Raw genomic sequence first — 22,975 nt, 5'->3', positions numbered from 1 at the left:
GCAGGATTTAAACTATTCAAAAACTCAGCTTTGCAAATTTTTTACGCGGAAGGTAATGCTTTCAGCACATTTGTTTGACATCAAGGATACACATGATACATTTGCTAACAGTGACTATAGACATAACTTTTGTTTGTTTACAATAAAACTCCACAAGGCCCGTTTAAAAAAGAGATGTCTGTTAACAGCCACAGGTAGACAACATCTCTGGATTGCATAATGCCTTATATGTATTTTTTAATGTTAATTATATTAACTTTAACTCTAATGTCTGTCTGTATCGTTGACTGCAAATTGTCTCTTGTCTGTGATGGACCTGATATATGAACTTCTAAATTACCTTTAATTCAAATAATTTCTTTCAGTTGGCAGGGGAAGCCCAAGAGCTGTTCTCAGTGCGACATGGTCCTGTGCGAGCAGCTCGAATTCTGCCAGCACCTCATATCAGTGAGTATCTTCTGTACCTTAACCCGGCGTAAATATTGATCTGTCAACTTTGAAGCACATACTGCATATTCTAACTTCAAATGAGGCTTTGATCAGTATATCTACATGTTTATTTTAAAATTAGTAATATTGTTGAACTCTCAGTAGAGACTTTTCTAGTACCATGAGGGTTTAAATGCTGGTCTTTCCAGCCGAAGAAGTATGTTTTCCATTTTTCCTTTGCTGTTGCATTTGTGTTGAAGTCTGACAGTACTGGATGATGTACTAAGTTTATTTAGTTTTACTTCATAATGACACCCTTGTGAGTTGACACACTTCTCAGATTTAAAAAGGATGGTCCGACAGTTTGTGAAAACACGCTTAGAGTTGGATCAGAAGGTTAATACCACTCTCATGTCTGTACAGTAAACAAGAAGCTACAGTGAGAAGATGGTTATAGTAGCTAAACGCTAGCCTGGCTCTTTCCAAAAGTAAAAAAAATCTGGCTACCAGCACCTCTAAAGCTCTCTAATTAATGCATTGTATCTTGTTTGTTTACTTTCAACAAAAACCAAAGAATAAAAATGACAAATTGTGGTTTTTACAGGAAGTTACATGCAGGACTATTTCTCGGCTGGGAGCAGCAACTTCCTGGAGTCTTGTTATCATTGTTAGGTTGCCAGACTATCATGGAGACTCCATTTACGATACAGATATGAGGACAGTATTCATTTACTCATCTAGCTTATGGCAAGAAAGTGAATAACTTTTTTCAAAAAACAAACAAACAAATGAACAAAAAAAACCAACTATTCTTTTAAGGGCCACATCACATTATCTATTTTGGATTCTACTGTATGCAACTATGCAGTTCCCAATACAGCACAACAAGAACAATAACTTGAACTGGATAGAAGCTGAGCTGTTTTTACCTTGAACTGCCACCAAAAAAATGCTCCCTTAGCTTTATTTTTTAAAACTACATTTATCTTCCAAATCCACAAAGGTGGTAGGGATACAATACCTGTATGTACTTTTAAACACGTTTCCTTCTTATATCCTGGAGTGTTTTTCTGCATAATTTTAAACTCTCTGTCCTAGAAAAAAAACCCACTTTGGTTAACTTGATTTCGGCATTCAAGGTCGACACTTAAAATTAAATTTTGTATGGCTCATCCTAATGCAGTTTTGGGTTGTGGGCATTTTAAGTGGTGCTATATCATTAAAATTAAAGAGTGCTCCATGCTGCCTCATCGTAATGTTAAAGTCAGTCTACGATTATTGTTGGCCTGCTCTTAGTCAGTGGTGGCAAGCCTCTGAAGTCAGTGCTTCTTTGCTGCCAAAGCTCTGCTGGAAACCTCACACTGTGCCTTCACTGTTCTGTTAGCGATCTTTCTCTAACTCCTCTAAATCTAAATCTTCTGTTTAAGATTCTGTAATATTTTGTTTAGGTTAACATGCATGTTATTGATGCTATTTTCTTTCCCTTTTTACATTTTTTTAATTGTAACCTATACCACAACCACGTCTTTCCTCAGATTTTTTTTTCTTCCTTATACTGTGTCTGGTGCTGCCTAATGCCATTTTAGACTCCCCAAACGTTAAAAATGAATCTAAATTTCAGATGTCAGCCTCTCTTAAAAGAGCAAGGGCTTCTTTGTAGCTGCCATTTTGCAGCAGAATTAAACATTCTTACAGGCAGACTATTAAAATAGAAGAGGAAGAGACCCAATTCTTCTCCCAATAAACAATAATGTAATAGTGCCAGAAGATGTGTGGCATTAATATTAAGGAGCAAAAGTCATTCTAGGAAAGTGAGAAATCAATCAAAGGTTGGAGAAATGTGAGTATGTTAAATATTAGATTACAACAGATCTAAATAAATAAACCCCTCAAACAACAAATTGATGATATCTTGCACAGAATAACAGAGAATGGATGCTTTCAAGATTTGATTGGCTGTGTTTTGTCCCATCCTATACTATTCTTAAGCTGTACCTTAACCTTTATATCACTGGCACCTTTGTCCCATTGTATTGTGTCATATTTTTCTTTTGAAGGAGTTAGTAAGTACGTTTCCATCTACGTTGTCAATTTAAAATGTGAAAACGTAAAAATTGTTGGAAATTGCAAAATGATATCGCAAACTAGTCTGTATGCTTAGCTGATTTAGAAAAGTTGGTGTAATGATAAAAAAAGAAATGTTATGTAGAGCAAGGGAAACAGTTTTACCAAATAAATTACAAATTAATTCAGAGTGTCCTTTGCAGATCTAAAATTTGTAATAAATTTGGATGGAAATTGACTAATGATGATGTCATGTCTGTTGAGATTCGCATTGTACTGTTATTGTATTATGGGAAAGAAGAAGTTTTTAACAAATGCAAAAACAATGAAACTTACATAAAATCATATTGTTTAATTTACCATGCTGTCCAACTTTAAGGGGAATTTTTATAATTTCTGAGCTGAGTCCTGTCATCATTATGCCATTATGTCTACTCTAAGAATCATATTAAAAAAAAAAACCCAAAACCTCCAAATGTGTGTTCTGTATCTTGAGAACTTACGCTCTGGCTCATGAATAACTCTGCCACTATTTAAGCAGGCCAGCAGAGTGCCGAAAGTAGAGTGAACTGTGGAGTTACCTCAACCTGTAAAGATGTAGCACAGACTCTGCTGATGGCATGTGCGAAATAAAATTAACAAACAATGCAAACAGCTACAAAAGAGTGTCTTTCTGTAACCTAAACCTTTGTTTTCTTATGGAAAGCAAAAAAATAAGTTGTGATTAATGAACATGGCTACTACATAGCTCTTAATCGTAGCTAAGCTATTAGCAAAGCTAAAGTAAAGGATGGTCATTTTATGGACTGATACTTTCAAACACGCAAAAAAAAAAAGGTTGATTGTTATGTGTTTTAATCAGGATGGTGTGGGCTTGTTAAGACTACTCTTGATTGAGATCTCTTAGACATTCCCATTAGTTTTGTTGCACCTGTTTGGTTTGAAGAAGTTATTCCTTCATTAATGTTAGGTGAACTTTTGATGACTTCATATGGTACTAGCATAGCTCCACCCAGTTTCAACCTGAGGAGAGGTCTAATCAGATGCAATAAGTGGACATGGTTAGGTGTACAGGGCCTCTATTTTGTATGCAGCTCTGCATACTGGCCACTTAAACACTTAAGTGACACGTTTGTAGCTACACCTGATGATAAAACTATTTTCTGTGTGTACTTTTCCTAAAGGGCCTTGTTCTGAATGGCCTTGTAGTGAGAAAGTGGATTTGGGACTGAGTTTGCCACATCAGCAAAATAAAGAAGTGAATTCTGTCAACATTTTAAGAAAATGGAGGATAAGGATTACCCATGTGGAAATTGTAATTTTGTTTTCATGCTTAAAAAACATTTTTTAACAGCAAATATTGCATTGGTTTTTGCAGTATTTCCTAATTCTCTAACTGAAAAGAATATTGTTGATCTTGATTTGATTCCTTCTAGCTGATTCCTTCTCGTTGATTGCTTCTAGTTGCAAATGTTTTGAGTTTCCAACATGACTAATGCATTTTTGCCTTCCTCTGGCACAAATGAAAATTATAGGACACAGGATGAATATAGACATATTTAAGAATGGATTTATTGAATACCGCTTCCAGATATAAGTAGTTCTACTTTAGTTTTATTTAATTTTCATAATGTCAACCAAATTCTGTAAACACCTCCAAATTATCCAGTTTTTATAAGAAGTAGTGACTTCAGCTTCTTTTCTTTCTTAAATAAAAAATGCACACCAAGCTGTGTAAAGTTATAGTGGCTTTACTTACTTTACTTTTTGCAAACTTTATTGTGTTGTAGATTTTATTTTAAATTGATATAATTATGACCTGTCCTGGGTGTACCCTGCCTCTTGCTCATTGTGAACTGGGATCGGCTTCAGCCCCCTTTTGACTTTCAAGGATAAGCGGTATTGCTGATATGGATGGGTGGATGGAAGGATAGATGGATGGATGGATGAAGGGATGGATGGATACAATTGCCATTTTGCCCATCAATCTACACTCAATCACCCATAATGACAAAGTGTAAACATTTCTTTTGAAATTTTTGCAATTTATTAAATCTCTCATTTACAAAAGTATTAAGACCCTTTACTGATGCACTCCAAATTGTGGTCAGGTGCATCTACTTTGATTTAATTATCCTTGAGATGTGTCTAGAACTTTATTTGAAAAACCAAGCCATGAAATCCAAGGAACTCTCTGTAGGCCTCTGCAATAAAATTGTGGCGAGGCATAAATAAGACATAAATAACCATTTAAAATGAAATTTGGAAACCACCAGGACTCTTTCTAGAGTTGGCTGTCCGGCCAAGCTGAATATTTGGGCAAGAAGGACCTTGGTCAGGAAGGTGATCAAGAACCCAACGGTCACTCTAACAGAGCTTCAGAAGTCCTCTGCAGAGATGGGAGAACCTGCTGGAAGGACAACCATGTCAGCAGCACTCCATCAATCGGACCTTTATGGTAGAGTGGCTAGACAGACGCCACTCTGAGTAAAAGGCATATGACAGCCTGCTTGTATTTTGCCAAACAACATTTAAAGGACTCTGAGAGCATGAAGAAAAGGATTATTTGGTCTGATGAGACAAAAATTGAGCTCTTCAGGCAGAACTCCAAAAACTATGTCCTGTGAACACCAGGCACTGCTGATCACCTGGCTAATACCATCCCTATGTTGAAGAATGATGGTGGCAGCATCATATTATGGGGGATCCTTCTCAGCAGCAGGGACAGGAAGACTGGTTGCAATACAGAGAGGTCCTTGAAGAAAACTTTCTCCAGAGTGCACACAACCTGAGACTTTGGGCGATGGTTCAGCCTTCAGCATGACAATGACCTGAAGCCTACAGTCAAGAAAATGCTTTGTTTTTCTTTGGGACAAGTCTCCAACTGTTCCTGAGTGATCGAGCCAAAGCCAACACTTAAATCCAATAGAATATCTGTGGAGAGACCTGAAGATGGCATTTCAGAGATGCTTCCCATCCACTGTGTTGGAGTTTGAGAGGATCTGCCAGGACGACTGGAATAAACTGCTCAAATCCAGGTGTTCAAAGCTTGTAGAGACTTACCCAAGAAGACTCTTCTTGCCCCTGCCAAAGGGGCTTCAATAAAATACTGAATTAAGGGTCTGAATACTTTTCAAAATTAGAGATATTTAATAATTTTTCAAAAAACTCTAAAAACATGTTTTTACTTTGTCATTATGGGTTATTGAGTGATGAGCAAATCTGGCAATTTAACCCTTGTACTGTACAATTAAATCTACAACACAGTGAAGTGTGCATAAAGCAAAGGGGGTCTGATTACATTCTGATGCTACTGTATGTTAATCTGCTTAACATTTACTTAATGTTCCCACATTTTCTAGTCATACTAATTTGGGTATCAACCACATTAAAACATCTCATTTATAATGTCCCCTCAAACAGTGAAATGGCATCAGTGATGACAAATTTTTCACTGGTTGCACTGTTGTTTTCAGACACTGGAAAGTTGAGTGCTGTATCATTGTGCATATCCTCAAAACCATGGTGAAAATGTTTAGTTGGTTCACTGATTAGATCCTTTCCAGACATAAAGTTTAAACTTCTTTCTCTGCAGGTGCCAATCAGTGCTGTAAAAGCTGCCATATAGCCCCGCTGGTTTGTGGCATTTTCTCGGTGAGAAAATCGCCTTTTTGTTCTCCATCCATGTTCCGGTCTTTTGGCAGATTTCAACAACACACAATGGCAGCATTTAAAGAGTGCTGGAAGTGGATGAAAGCAAACCACAGTAATAAGAAGCAGCAGATAGCTTCGACACATGAGGAGAGCAATTCTCTCAGAAGAAAATAAATATGAATTGTACTACTGGAGGGAAGGACACTGATTGCAATCTGCTAGGGCGCAAACAGTGTTGCACTGTGGTAAGCCATTAAAAGGCCAATTGTCTGGGATGCAAGGTCGTGGGTGGGCGGACTTAGAAATGCCCGAAAATAGGTGTTGAATTTAATAAGGCAAGGTTCGTCTTTCCTAGAATAGAGAAGGAAGTGCTGCTTTTCTAAAGGGAGTAAAAGCGTTTATCCACATCCTCTTTGGAGTTTACAACCTATGATCTTCCGTTGTCTTGCAAAATGAGGGAAATTATTCCCTTGACTGATAACAAATGAGCATTGAGGAAATGTGAATATATATAGTGATATGTACTGTAAGTCATTATGCTCTTTTTCACTGGAGGTCAGTTTATATGTCTTCACAATAGAACTACACTTAGGATGCTCCCACCCTGTAAAAGTACTGCCATGAAGCTTTTACAATAAGCATGTTGTCTGTGATGTTTCAGGCCATATTTAGCATGATCTAAACATGCACCCATCCTCACTACACCCAACATTCAAATATGTAAAAGTACACGTAGAAGTCAGCAATACTCACTTCAGTTACTGTCAAATAACAGTACTGTTTCTGTAGTAATTATGGCTGTCATTTTGTCCAAAAATCAAGTTTGAAATTTGAAATCTGAAATACAACCCAATTCGTTTGAATGAATTTGAATGCACACCCAAAAGTGAACAAGGAGATAGACAGAAAATCATACTCTTTTTTGCAACATTCTGAAGATTTTGCCAGCTTATTTATTTTTTATTTATATTTTTCCCAAGCTTTTTCTGGAAAAGTTTTTTATTTTTATTTTTTTCTCTTCAAGGTTTCAAAAGTTCACACAGTAGAGAATTAGAAAAAGGTAGAACACCAAACTCTTAACAGTATGGTGATCCAGCATTTTGGTCCAATAACTTGCAAAACATGGCCTGTTTTTTTTTTTTTTTTTTTGGGGGGGGGGGGGTCTCTCCCCTGATCAAAAATGTTTGATGACCATAATTGCATTACAGGGCAACAGTAGCAGCGTAATCACCATGTTTCCTGTCATGGTAATAGGCAGCCTGTTGAATGAGGGTGGGCAGTACTAGACGTCTCACATGTTCGTTTAAAGAATGTCCCTCTTTGTTGTGTGCAGATCATTCTGTTTTTCATCTGCCTCTTTCTCTGACTCCTCTTCCTCCTCAGGTCCTCTGAAGATGGACAGTTTTGCTGACAAGAGGCCCCTGCTGGGGGTTTGCAAGAGCACAGGGTCCTCTGGGTGAGTTCACGCATCATAATAAAGCTGACATCACTTCCTCATAGTCCTCTGCTGTCTTCTACCATGTGCTACAGTAAGTCTAGTATTTGAAAGATTTCAACCAAAAATGATAGCAATTGCAGTCACTGATTAGAGCACCATCGACCATATATGAGGAACTACTTGTGCATTTGTATTTGGCTAGAATGGAACTGGTTGGAAGCCACTACTATATAACTTCAATGTAATTTTGGCCAAATACCAAATTTTATTACAGTCAACAATATTGAATAACAGTTTCAAACATAAATAAATACATGTAAAATATCAAAAATTGATTAAAATAAACCATAAAAATCGAACCAAGATTTCCCCCAATACATGTAACAATGAAAGCAAATAGGCTTTTGGCTTTTACGACTTAGATGTAGCATATTAATTGAAAAACACAAAGGAACCTTAAAATAAACCATGAGGGATGCTACAGTGTAATGTGCGTTGAAGACTGGGAATTCCCAGTTTGGACAGTGTTCTTTTTAAATCATCTGCCTCTATCAAATGAGGACACCTTGTTGTGCACTATGACAGACAAAATCAAGTCCCCCCTCTACACAGAAAACAGCTACAAAGAGGGACATTCTCTTTGGTTGGACCGCAACAGCGGGGCCAGCCCTGTAAACACTAATGTCCGTGACTGACTGACTGACTGAGTGAGTGAGTGTGTGATAAAGTTACACCATTGGTCAGCCGAATGCCGTGTAACTGAGTGCTGACTTTACACCATTGATCAGCACTCAGAGTTTCCCTATTGGCTGTTGCTTTTTCAAAATGAATTGGTAGTTTCTATTGTGTAATCTGGCGGTTGTTTACAGGCAGTGTTGCCAACTTAGTGCCTTTGTCGCTAGATTTACTTGCTTTTCGCACCACTTTTGCGAGTTTTCTTCCTTAAAGCACATAGCGACATATCTAGCCACTTTTACGACAAATCTTTGTTACTTTCCCTCGAAGAGAGTTGCCAATATTGCCCCAAGGGCACGACGTTGGGCTTTTCCTCCGCAGGTAGACCTCTATGCGTCTCATTCAGTTGATTGCATGGCAGCTGACGCAGATGTGAATGAGCTTCTAACTTTCTCTGAGTGATCATTTTACAAGTAAATATAGCTGAAATCACAGCACAGGTTTTGTCTTTAACTTATGTGTATGGTGATTTTTTTTCAGAGGATCATAAAATCAGGATTTTAGCAGTGCCGAGCAGCAGCTTTTGGAAATGGCGTGGAAGTGTCTGCTGGTAAAGATGTAGTCTTATCGGGCCGCGTTTCAGTCACTATTTGTTTGTGTCATTTTGTTTAACAACTACACTTTGATTTGTCATATAAATTTTGGCCATATATGTTGGCCATGACCACATCAATATGATAAATGTTATTTGAGTAGTGTTTTAATTATACGAAGGCAAAGGTTAAAAACATTTACAACTCCCTATATCGTCGAAAATGTCATGGCTCATGACATCTTGCGTTTGTCAGTACAGACCAGCAGACAGACCACAGATGACACCTTGGATTATTGCATTCAGATGTAAAGACTGCCGTGGTCAATGAAGATAGGTCACAATATCAAAGATTCAGACATCATCACAGGAATCATAGCAATAACGCACTAAGACACATGGTCATTTTGCTTTTACATATTAGAAACTTTATTTGAAAGTAATAAATAAAGCATTAATTATTTCTGTACATTTGCTATACTAACTTTGTGTAAACAATTAAATTGGCATACTATTTGATGAAGGTGGCATATTCACTTGTGAATGACTCAAAGTACAAAGTTTAGGATTTGGACTTGTCTTTGGACTGGTTAACATGTAGTTTTAATGGGCCGGGTTTCAGTCACTCTTTCATAGTTATTCTGTCGCCTGACAACAGAAACAGAAAAACATGTAAATGAGAACAGCTTTATCGGGAATTTGGTTGTATTAAAATACTGTATGTGAACACTGAGAGTAGGAGAGAAGCAAACAGCTAAAGGGCTGAAAGTGGCTGACACTTGGCAGAATTCAAATACGTTGCAATGACATCATGAATATGCTAATAAGTGTATCATCTAGCTACATTTAGCAACTTTTTGAGCAGGCTTTAGCTAATTTCCATTGAAAGTAGTTGTTTACAGCAGTTTCACAACAGTTTTCAACTACGTCCTTAATTTCAAATATTGACCATACGCAGTGCAGCCATATTCTAGGTTTTGAAGTAGTGTTGTTCTCTTTTTCTCTACTTGGCTACCGAAGCAGCCTCAGTATTTTACTGTCGTGGACACGTTATACACGTATCAAACATCATAAACTTCACCCATCCAAAGACAAAAGGCAAACCACAGAGAATAAATTAATATAATTTATCAGCTATAGTTAGATTTTAAAAGTAACCTTAAATCCTAATCTTAAACCAGTGATAATGCTGTTGCATTTCATTAAAATTAAGCAAAATAAAGAAAACAAAACAAAAAAAAACAAAAACAAGGGGGCTTCCATGAGATTTTGGACCGGTGGAATTTCCTCAACCACCTGAATGTGGAGTTGCAGAAACTTAACTAACTTGACCTCAGCATGCTTTCTGTGAACACGATTTTTGCTTTTACAGTATTTTACCATTATGGATCTACCTTAAGAGCAATCTATTGTATTTTTCTGTACATTTGCTATACTAACTTTTTGTAAACAATTAAATTGGCATCATATTTGATGGAGATGGCATCATCACTTGTGAAGGTGTCAAAACACAAAGTTTAGGATTTGGTCTTGTCTTGGTTTTGACTTGGGACTTGACTCTGAGTTCATAGCCAAAAGTTGAGTTGTAACTTTTAAAACAATGACTGTATCTCCCTCTGTATTTTCTGGTCGTTGAATTTTGGAGTCTTGTTTGTTCAGTCTCCTGCTCTCTGCTCACTCTGACTAATGAGAACCAAGTGACACTATAAGCTGAGCTCTGACTTACAGCATTGCAGGAAGCAGTGCGGAAAAGCACATCATGAATCCGTCTGTGTAAATCAAATACATATTTGTTTGTTCATTCTTGAGCCTCAGCTCTTTCCACAAGCACAATAGAATAGAGTAAGGTGATTCTAAGGATCTTAATACTTAATTGACAAGATGGTAATATACAGTGTGACCTAATAAAACAAGGACTGAAAGATATAAGTAAGTCTTTATTGGGCTGCTTTTAGGAGAGCTTTACTTAAATGTACACTCAATAGAAGCAGAAAAACTAAAGCAACCTCTATGTGCTGTTCTGTCTTTCAAAATTGCAGGGAGGAAGGGAAAGAGTTTCATTTTTTTTTCAATGTTATGAAGTAAGAAATCCTATTTCTGAAAGTAATTTTCAGTTAATAATAAGAGACATCAAAGGACACCCAACTTCTTATTATGGACCCTTCACATGAATCCAGCTGGAGCTGAGCCAGTGATGTGGGCTTAGTAACTGTGATTCATGGATTCTTAGTGGCACTGTGGTTGGAATGTGAACATTACCTGAACCCTCTATAGGCAGACAGAGTTTAAACCGATATGTAGATCCCTGAGATTTTCTGGGTTTGGGACTGGGGATGTCATGTCTTTGTTTAGTAAAAGAAAGTGAATTTAAAAAGTGACAGACCCCAAGGCATCTTGCACTCGCCTCCCCATGCCCAGCCCATGTTTTCCCCTCATTCCCCCTCCTCCATTTACTTATGCTGCTCTTCCAGAGCAACACAAAATTTAACTCAATATATCCTCCCAGGGAAATGAAATAAGGAAGTCTGACTTCAGCTGGGCCTTGATGGAGACCACCTTCTTGATGTTTTCCAGGGACTACCGCCCCTGTCTCTCTAACGCCGTTACGGTTGCTTCTGCTTTTCCTATGTCCTCACTGACTCTAAGACAGGCAGTGTTTTGACGGTTTGGCAAATCACCCAGGCGTCGCTCGACACTAATGTTGAAAACATGCACTGTGTTGAAAAGCAGAAACCCTGACCTCTGGCTGAATGGCACAGCCTGGTTCTTCCCCCTACAGAAGTGCATGGTAAATAACACTCTGGTCAAAGAAGAGAAGGAAAAAGGCTTCCGGGTACAGCGCTGTACTTTCCATTGGGCCTGTTCATAAACTTACTAAGGTCCTCACACAATTTTTAGCATATAATCATTTTGAAATAACAGCTTTTGTTAACCACCAAAAAGGATGCCGTCTTGACACTTAAATGGAAAACAGATTGGAGCCTTGGCCGCTACAGCAGTGCTGGTTTAGAAGTTGGTTCAGTCAGCTCTAGGCTTAGATTACAAGATTTGCAAATTAAAGGAAAACCAGAGAAGGGAAAAAGCATGTGTGTTGAAGCCCTGTACTTGTGGATTTCCAGCTAGGCACACTCAACATAATTTTATCAATGGAAAGGATTATGCATAAGTCCAAACAATGTATGGATCCGGTGATTTTCTTGACAGTAAAGCTACATATGCGTCCATTTCACTCTGCACCAGTGCCAGTGGCCTTTGAGAATTAGTAAAGAATGCTGGTGCCATTGCAGACCTTGGTATGTCTGCTCACATTTCTGGAAAGGATTTGTATTTCCTTCCCCTACTTGTGTTGTTATTATTTTCATTCAGTTTAATTACATCCATAGGTATTAAAATTCTGGGAAATCTAAGGCTGCTCTTTCTCACTGAATGTAAATTTTATGGCCAAGACAGAGGCAACTTAACTGTTTGTGGGTGTTTGAGTGCACACACTTCTTGGGCAAAAGTTCAGTAATGAATAAGTGTGCTTTGTTCTCTGGAGTTTGGGAACTGTCAGTGACATTTCCAACCTCCGACTACCCCCTCACAACATCTCCAGATGCTGAGAGGATGTGGTCCTTTTTTCTTTTAACCAATATAGTCCTCTTTCACCGTGCTGATTACTACTCGATGTGCTATTTTGAGGTTCTGGCTAATACACATGGATATCCTGAGCAGAGATCATGGTCACTGTTGAGGCCATTGATATGTTTTTTTCTTTTTTGTTTTTGGAAGGACATTATCTGGATTTTTATCCGCTTCATGCTATAAATGTACATGATCATTCCTGTCTCAAATTGTTATTTTTGTTTTGTAAGGAAACCCCAGCTGCCATTTCAGGAGGCAGATACAACTCATATTTTCAAAATCTCTCCTCCGTTTTGTAACCATCATCATCATCAGATGACTAATGATTTTTCACTGAGTAATATTATTGATTATTGAATTTATTCAAACTTTGGAATCTAATAGAATTTAAAGTGATGTGAATTTTGCAACACTATTGGTGGACTAGTGGTCAGAGTTGACATTGTTGTTCCATTTGTAGCAAAGGTGTAATTGCCACTGATGCAGCAATGTGACATGCAACATGTAGCCTGCAGGAAATACTGTATATCAAAAGAAGAGACACTTGTGTACAGCCACAAGATTATCCACGGTGTGTTTTTTTTTTTCCTTTCAAAAATATGTTACACAGAAAGCTGAAAGCTTTAACTCCCAAAAAATGAGTGCTGGGAAGTCTGTCAATATGCAAGTTTTGTTTGCTTAAAAATTTCATGTAATGAGTTGAGTGAACTTTCAGTAGTTCAACATTGAACTCATAATTTCAATTCAAAAGACCTCAAGTAAGAACAGGTCATGTTTATAAGTTCTAAAGTCTGAAAATTAAAACTAGACATTCTAAGTAAAATTAACTTGAAATTAACAAAAGATTATTTAATTCCAATCAAATTCCTGTAAAATATTTTACAGTTTGGTAGCATAAAAACAGTTTCCATGTTAAAGGAGATTATAAAGTACATACTGTATACTGTATGTGCAAAGGCTTCTGACTTTATCCATCTTTCCATTTTCTATCTTTTAAAGGCATGACACGGACAAATCCATGCAAGCTGTTGTGCAGGGATTTAAGTTTCAAATCTAGCATGACTAACATGTATCGGGCTTATAATAATCAGGTCAGGTGTTCTTTCATGGTGCAGTTCTACAAGCAAAGACATTGTTACACTCTCTTTTCATTACTATTTTGGGTTCCACCTGCCATCTCCCTCCCCTCATATTGATATTAAATGCACAAGTAAAGGTAAGTGTGTGGCAAAAATAACATCATAGTCCTAAAAATCTATATTTAAATCTACTTGTAGTGAAATTATGCAGGTTGTTAATTACATGGTTGCTAACAACAAATTCCACTTAGCCCACACAGACACATTTGATGGCAAGGCCCATTGTGGCAGTAAGCCCTCGTGTTTCAGTGCATTTTCATGACAGGTTTTTCTCTGTGGACCGGATATATCAGTCTTCTAAAGTGTATGAAATGGAAATCATCAAGCATTTGTATTAAACGACCCACCAGATTAAGGGGATTTGGAGAAGTGATGCTTTTTATCCATCATGTTGTTATGGTGTTCTTCACTTTCATATTATGAACACCAATGAGGCACATGCACACACATGCTCATCTTATCCAAGACTATGTTTAGGGTAGATGCTACCATCATTGACTCAAGGAAGTGGTCCAGGTGACTCTATATTCACGTACATTTAATTTATACGTTTACTGCCATCATGGTTTGTTGTGAAGCTGTATATATACTCTCAATGTTCAGAAAGGATATCATACCAAAATAGAATCCACAGACACTTGTAAGATCTTTTTATTCTGGTCCTCAAAGTTTGTCTTTGAATTGTGGGCAGGAATGTGTTTTCATCCACTGAAAAAAAGTTGTGATGAAATTGTACCTGGACCCTTTTATCATGCCCCTGTGTGGAAATGAGATTGGCTGTAATCTGGTCTTCCACTTCCCCTTTTTCATTGCCCCATACACATACACATGCATACGCACTTGTTCAGTGCATTCATAGGGCTGCGAATCTCAGGCTTCATTCCTGAGCGTTTATTTTGACTTTCATGTCTGTTTCATGTCTGTCAAAAATGTGTTCTGCCTCGCCAGTTTCCCCCCTTCAAATAGTAAATCAGATTGAACTCAGTAGTACTGGAAGTGGTGCATATAAACACACCAGAGAGACTGAATGATTAGTAATGACTTTTCAAACCTTTACCACATCCCGATTCCCTAAACCAGGCCTCTGTGGTCAAAGCAATTAATATTTTATCTTACTAAAGTTTAAACTTTCCCTTTATTTAAAACAAGTATATAGCAGCACTAATGTAATTTTCTTAGATTTTGGATGAAAGATATTGGAGCAGTGCCTTGGTTAAGTAACATTGATGGTTCTTAACAGGACCCGCATTTATGTAGGCGAGCTCTAGTAGTTACCTACTCTGTTTGGAGCTGCCAGGAGATGGTGTTCAGGCAGAGAAATTCTATGGGGGAGAGATATATTTATGGATAACAGCAAGCTTATTAAAATTCAAAGATTTTTAGCTACGCGAAAGTGGGGCTTTACGGATAGCAATGTCAGTCTCTCAGGCAGCTTTGCCCCAGACAGAAATATCTCAACAACTATTGGATGGATTTCTATGAATTGGATGCAGACGTTAGTGGTTCCCAGAGGACGAATCCTACTGTTGCCATGATATATGGTTCAGACATTGATGACCCCCTCGAATAGTGATTTTTTTTTTTGTACCTTGATGATCGTCTGACTTTTTATACTTTGTTTTATGAGCAATTTCCTACAAAACTAATGGCATTACTTCGATTGTACTTTGTGTTTAGTGCTGATCTGCAAATGTTAGTATGCTAACATGCTAAACTACGATGGTAAACATGATCATAATTATCTGCTAAACATCAGCATGTTAGCTAGCGTGGCTGTGAACTTTTGGTGTTTTTGACTGACCTTTTGTGGGATGCAGAAGAAAGCACATGCTCCCTCTGCAAAAACTGAGGTCCCTTCAACCTTATGTGAGAAGGGAAATCCAGCTGTGTAGCATGGATGATTTGGGCCTGTCACCATTTTGGCAGTAATAAATAAAGCTTTGATCACGCTTACAACACCTCAGATAATGTTCAGATTAATTCATTTCCCCAACACTCTGTGAAGGAAAACAAGCTGCATTCATACAAATTGTGGGTTTATATATTTATTAATTGATTCATTTATTTAGACAAATTCCCAATGGCAGATCTATTTTGAATAGATATGTTCATATTATTACGGTCTAATTCCTAACACTATGTGACATTACAAAGATAAATAATTTTTAATTTTTGCTACCTGTAAGGAAACAAAAGTTAGCAGGAGGTGTTACTGAAAAATTAATTGGGCAGTGGCAGTGAAGATAAATATCATGCTTTCAGTGTAGATGCCCCACACCCCAGGATATATCACACAGCTAAGTCAAATTAGCAACTGTTTTAAATATCATAAACATTAATTGTGTATAAATATCATTTTGAGATATCTGCTTTTCGTTTTGGCATATACAGCCTAGATAACTTAGTCACCTACATACTTTTTTTTATATTGTTGTTATCACCATAACCCCACTCACAGAAAAATGTTTCTATTTTTATTGTTTTCGATTTTACATTGTTATGTGATCTAAACTCCAAACTGGAGCTGTCAGGAAAACTACAATATGTCATCAGAATTCGTCCTTCTATATTTAAAGTCAAGAGAGCAGTGCAGAGCAGTGCAGAGAGAATCCCTTCTAGAGTTTTTGGAGCGAGCCTTGCCCTTGTAACCAGTCAGAGAAGGCCAAAGTCAGGGGTGGAAGTTCGCGGCTGTATATTCGAACACATTTCCGGTGTATACTCCTCTTAAACTGACTGAGGTTTCCGGCTATTATTAGCTGCTGGATATGTTATTATGGCTGACTAATAGGCTAGCAAGCTCCTTATTCCTGCATTAGCTGAGACAGTGTACACATGGACCTTAAGCGAATAGCTGGGCGGAGCGTAACAGAGGATTGGTTTGAGACTTTCGAGTCTCATTCTAACGCTAGCTTGATTTTCCCAACTTGCATATTGTAGCTTTAACTTGTAGCGCAATTCTTAGGAGTGATTCTTAGACACTTGATTAATACGAGCTGTGATTTAACTTATTGTCAACCTTGTTCCCTGCCTATTCTCTGAGCCAGGACAATTGTGATAAGGCATATGTGTACAAAATGGACTATGGGGAGACAGTTGGTATTTAACATGCATTCATTCTGTCATGGATTCCCCTTCCCTTTGGTCCCCAAGAGAATATGCAGATTGCTGCTTTGATCAGCCCTTCTTGTGCAGATTGCAGGGCTATATAACTCAAGCTCTCCTATGACAAAAAAATGTGTGCCTTTTCAGGTTGTAGAGTTGTTAGGCTTTTTTTCATGAATGGTTTTATCTGGTCTATAACCAATCTGACTTCTCATGTCGTCTTACGCAGTCTGTTACCTCTAACTGACAAAAATAGCAGTTCTGCTCATTTGTTTTGGCTACAGAATTACACTGATGTAAAATTTCTGTTGTTCACAAATTGCACTGATGTCCAGTTTTTAGTGGAGGAAGTACCAGTTGGTGGGTGGGATTATTGAGAGTGTCTTGAACCTCCAGCAGCTTTTTGTAAAGGCTGGAAAGTGAGTTTTGAGAGCCAGAAGTATAAGCACCTGATGAAATAATTATTAAGTCATTTAGATTGAACACGCATGTTGTATCTTGGCTTCAAGCTGTCCTGTAGCTCGATTACTTATGCACAGACAGGTATAAGACAAAGTTAACTCTTCATGTTTCTAGATTCAGCTTTGACATATCAAGTCAAAAGAAAGAACTCCTCCTTAACCAGATCTTTCTTGTTTTAAGTGCTTTCACTTAATTTAGCGAGAAAACTGTCACAAAAGGCTAAAATGGCTTAAATTGGATCTAATGCAAGCTATAGATTATGTAGCGAACTTAATATCCACTTCACTGAAGTCAAGGGAAGAACCAATGAGCTGAATTTATTGACTGCATATACAGTGGCTTCACAAAGTAACAAGACCCCCATTCACATTTTGCACACTTAACTGTGTTGTAGATTTAATTTTAAATTGATAAAATTACCACTTTTGCCTGTCAGTCTACACTCAACCCATAATGACCAAGTAAAAACATTTTTTTTAGACATTTTTGACAATTTATTAAAAATCAAGCACTGAAATCTCCACTTTACAAAAGTATTCAGACCCTTACTTCAGTACTTTGTAGAAGCCCCTTTGGCAGGAATTACAGCTTCTTCTTGGGTAAGTCTCTATAAGCTTTGCACACCTGGATTTGGGCAGTTTATCCCATTCTTCCTGGCAGATCATCTCAAGATACCTGTCAGACTGGATAGGAAGTCTCTTTGAACTACCATCTTCAGGTCTCTCCGCAGATGTTCTATTGGGTTTAAGTGTGGGCTTTGGCTGGGCCACTCAAGAACAGTCATAGGCCTGTCCCGAGGACACTCCAGTATTTTCTTGGCTGTATGGTTCGGGTCATTGTCATGATGAAAGGTGGATCAACATCCCAGTCTCAGGTTGTGTGCACTCCGGAACAAGTTTTCCTCAAGGACCTCTCTGTATTTGGCTGTATTCATCCTTCCCTCAATTCTGACCAGTGTCCCTGTCCCTGCTGCTTAGAAGCACCCCTATAGCATGATGCTGCCACCACCATGCTTCACTGTAGGGATGGTATTAGCCAGGTGCTTAGAAGTGTCTGGTGTTGCCCAGAGATAGTGTCTGAAGTTGTGCCCAAAGGGTCCAATTGTTGTCTCATCAGACCAGGAAATCTTTTTCCTCATGCTCTCAGAGTTGTTTAAATGCTGTTTGACAAGCAGGCTGTCATGTGCCTTTCACTCAAAGTAGCTTCTGTCTGGCCAATCTGTAAAGTGAAGATTGATGGAGTGCTGCTGATATGGTCATCCTTCCGGCAGGTTCACTCATCTCTGCAGAGGACTTCTGAAGCTCTGTTAGAGTTACCGTTGGCTTCTTCGTCATCTCCCTTACCAAGGCCCTTCTCGCACAGTTACTCAATTTGTCCAGACGGCCAACTGTAGGAATAGTGCTAGCGGTTCCAAACGTCTTCCATTTCACAATTATTGAGGTCACTGCACTCCTGGGAACACTCAAAGCCTTAGAAATGGTTTGATACACATGCCCTGATTTATTCATACGCACAATTTTATTGTAGAGGTCTAGAGAAAATCCCTTGGATTTCATTGCTTGGTTTTTGTTCTGACATGCAGTGTGAATTGTGGGACTGTACACCCATCAAGCACTTTATTAGGAACACCTGTACATCTGCTTATTCATGCAATCATCCAATCATGTGGCCGCAGTGAAATGCATAAAATAATGCAAATTATGAAGTCAGGAGCTTGAAATAATGTTCACATCAAACTTTAGAATGGAGAAAAAATGTGAATCTCAGTGACTTTGACTGTGGCTTTGACTGGGGATTGTTGGTGCCAGACGGGCTGGTTTGAGTATTTCTGAAACTGCTGATCTCCTTGGATTTTCACGCACAACACATTGCGGGTTTACTTGGAAATAATCCGAAAAAAGAAAAACCATCCAGTGAGTGGCAGTTCTTCGGACAGAAACCCCTTGTTGATGAGAGAGATCATAGAAAAATGGCTAGACTGGTTGGAGCTGACAGAAAGGCTGTAGAAAGGCTACAGTAACTTGGATATCCACTCTTTACAACTGTGGTGAGCAGAGAAGCATCTCAGAATGAGGTGGATGGGGTACAGCAGCAGAAGACCAGGTCAGTTTCCACTCTGAGGCTGCAGTGGGCACATGCTCACCAAAACTGGCCAGCTGAAGACAGGTAAAACATAGTCTAGTCCGATAAATCTGGATTTCTGCTGAAGCACGCAGATGGTAGGGTCCAAATTTGGCATCAACATGAATCCATGGACCCAACCCTGCCTGTGTCCAACAGTCCATGCTGGTGATGGTGTTGTAATGGTGTGGGGAATGTTTTCTTGGCACATTCTGGTCCCGTTAATACCAATCAATCATCATTTGAATGTCACAGCCTATCTGAATATTGTTGCAGACCATGTGCATCCCTTTATGGCCACAATTTCAGAACGCAACCACAAAGAAAAAGTCGTCTCAAACTAGGTTCATGAACATGACAATGAGTTCAGTATACTTCAGTGGCCTCCCCAGTTACCGGATCTGAATCCATTAGAACACCTTTGGGATGTGGTAGAATGGGAGATTTGCTTCATTAATGCACAGCTGACCAAATCTGCAGAAATGATGTGAATCATCATGTTAACATGAACAGGAATCTTAAAGGAATGTTTCCAACATCTTGTGGAACACATGCCACGAAGAACTGAGGCTGTTTTGAGAAGAAATGGAGGCTCTATCCAGTATTACTATGGTGTTCCTAATAAAGTACTCAGTGAGTATACACAGGAATGATCGTTTCTAACCTATGTCCAATCAATTCAGTTTGTGACATTTTGAAGCCAGTCAGGTTGTATACACATTTCAGGGATAATGAAAACAAACAGAATGTGCCTGTCCAAAATTTGTAGTGCCACAGCAAAGGGTCTGAATACTTTCATAATTAAAAGATTTCAGTCTTTGATTTTTAATAAATTAGAAAAAGATTCTAAAAACAGGTTTTCACTTAGTTTTCTTGGGTTTGAGTGTAGATTTTCTTCAGTTAAAACTAAATCTACAACACAATAAAACATGGAAAAAATGTAATTGTCTGAATGTTGTCTGAAGCCACTATTCATAAATTCCCATTCAGATTTTTTTCTAGTTACACCATTTACTGTTCGGCATTTCCTAAGGTTAGTAATAAATATTCAATCAAATTTAATGGTTTTGTTTGCTATTTTGCTGCACTTTTAGCTACTTCAATACTGTACATAACCCCCCCCCCCCCGGCCCCCACACACACACACACACACACACACACACACACACACACACACACACACACACACACACACACACACACACACACACACACACACACACACACTGTACACTCTGTGTAGTATTTAACAGTGACGGAAATGTATTTCTGGCATGGCAGCTCTACAGACTGGGAACTGTGGTTGAACTTTTTACCCTAATTACTTTCCTACTAATGCCCTCAGCTTGCTGGAGTCAGTGTGGCTCCCTTCAGGCCCCCAGCAGGCTCTGATGTTGCCAGTATTTGTTGTGTACGGCAGCACTGGGTTTAATCTGACAATGAGAGGAGTGGGTGAAAAACAAAACAAATAACAGAAGGGAGTAAGGAAAGAATGTTGCAATACAGTTTTTCTTATCCAGGTGTCATGGAATTGTAGATTCAGATATGATTTTCCACTCACACTTAAAGTCCTACAAAAATGTGAAAATTTGAACATTATATAAATCCATGAAACCTAGGCAAATTGAATCTTTTGATAAATTTCATGTGATATGAGCGAAAGTTCCTATATCCACTAAATGGACCATAAGGTGCGGTTATGTTGTCAATTTCTGTTTCCAAGGTAAAAATCAGCTTTGAATGTCAACTTTATATCTAATTCGCATTGGTGTTATACTGATAATATTGTGTACAGTGTTTCCCTTTATTATTACAGTGTAGAGTTTCTGTCACATTATTTAAAACCTTTTTCAGAGGTTTTTCTGTCCTGCCCAGAATATAATTCTGGGGAGAACTTTGACTACTTGTTGAATGCTGGTATAAACAATTAGATAACTGTAGTGTTAATCTTAAATTTCTGGTTTCAGTATTCAAAGGTCCATATCAGTTGAACCACAGTGGAACTAAAGTGCCATTCCTCAGAGGTTCATCAGTCTCCAATTGGAGCATCAGAGTTTTCTCTTTCAGCACAGCCAGCCTAGAATTTCCAAGCCGACGTTGTATTTGTTTAGCATTCCCACAGCATGTAATTGTTGTTCGTATTTGGAGAGCTTATAAAACTTTGCACCAGTCGGAAATGTGGTGACGTCCCTTCCTTGTAAATGGATTTATTTGCCTGCTTTTTAATTCCCATCTATGCTTTCTACAGCCACAGGAAATCTTGTGGTTTTGATATCCTGGTTCAGTTCACATTCATAAAAAGATGTGAACCAAGTCTCTCAGCCAGAGGGAGAATGCTCATGGAATAAGCACAGAATTGATGTGTAAATTAAAATAACAGATGTCAACATGTTTCATCAAGGAGGAAGTACACAGAATAGATTGCTGATAATGGCTCAATAATAAGACACGCGCCATCCATAATGGTCCTTAATGACCATTGTAAACAGTTGCCTATTTAAAATTACGTCTCACACATGGATGCAAAAGTCCCATTAGGCACTGCGATGTTAGAAGGTTTTCCGAATCTGGTCCAGTGCAGCATAGTGGCAGAGCAGTAGGACAGAAAAAATGACCCAAACATCTAGGGTTTACTGTAATGCCAATCCAGTGGCAGATGGATTCAGCTGATGTGCACTCTGGTTGCTTTACTACATAGCAAATTAGGATTTTAAAAAATCCAATTTTCGACTGTTGAGACCTTGACCTAAACCAATTCCAATTGTTTTTTTTTTTTTTTTTTTTATCGCTGTGGATGATCTTTCTTTCCACTGAGGTGAAAGCTGTACCTGCAGTTTGATTTGGTTTTGTTAAAAATCTGTGATACCAGTGCCAATATGACGAAGTTTCAGTACCAATGCCAAAAAAATAATTTAAATATCTCATAGTGAGAATAAAACCTTTTTAGCAACACTAAAGCTCCACGGGCCCACTATTTTGGTTCAAACCGAATATCTCAACAACGAAGTTGACATTTTTGGTATGAAACATCTCAACCACTGTTGGATTGGTTGCCGTGTACTTTAATTCATTCCTCTGGGGACCTGGAATGTCGTTGCTGATCGCCTGACTTTTCATGTAGCATCACCAGCAGTTCAAAATTTTCAATTATTAAATTTCTCCACATCTAATTGTTAAATGGCACCAAATGGTTTTCAGATCCTCATGGTTCTCTGAGGATGTATCGTGATGACTAAGGTGATCCCCTGACTTAGTAACTAGAGCAATCATGAAGTTGAATGTCTCGACAAATATCAGATGGATTGTCATGACATTTGGTGAGACATATTCCCCTCAGGATGAAATTTAATAACTTTAGAGATCTTGTATCTTTTCATCCTGAGCGACCATCAGATTAAAAGTGCATTTTGTCAATTATTTTGTTTCATCACCAAATACCTGAAAAACTAATCACATTTCCATCAGCCTTGTATTTTTTGCTAAATAGTAAATATTATCATGCTATCATTCAAAACTAATAAACTAAATGTGGTAAACATTACCTGCCAAGCATCTGCATGATTACATTGTCACTGTGAGGATGATTGCACACTGACATTAGCATTTAGCTCAAAGCACTGCTTCGCCTTACTAAGGAGTAGCTAGTGTGACTTAGTCTTCTCAAATTAATTATGT

At 38.2% G+C, this 22,975-nt stretch overlaps 1 protein-coding gene across 4 annotated transcripts in view; it reads left to right on the top strand.

Annotated features, from left to right (window-relative positions):
* Positions 1-22,975, top strand: part of bcas3 (BCAS3 microtubule associated cell migration factor) — a 391,310-nt gene that overhangs the window by 12,423 nt on the left and 355,912 nt on the right. For all 4 annotated transcript variants that reach the window (XM_040130737.1, XM_040130738.1, XM_040130736.1 and 1 more), the window contains exons 6-7: positions 366-447; positions 7,531-7,603. In XM_040130737.1, coding sequence (XP_039986671.1) covers positions 366-447; positions 7,531-7,603 — 155 coding nt within the window. The remainder of the gene's footprint in view (positions 1-365; positions 448-7,530; positions 7,604-22,975) is intronic.

Source organism: Xiphias gladius, chromosome 7 (assembly GCF_016859285.1).
Source record: "Xiphias gladius isolate SHS-SW01 ecotype Sanya breed wild chromosome 7, ASM1685928v1, whole genome shotgun sequence".
NCBI lineage: Eukaryota > Metazoa > Chordata > Actinopteri > Istiophoriformes > Xiphiidae > Xiphias > Xiphias gladius.
This window is presented reverse-complemented; position numbering and strand designations above follow the sequence as displayed.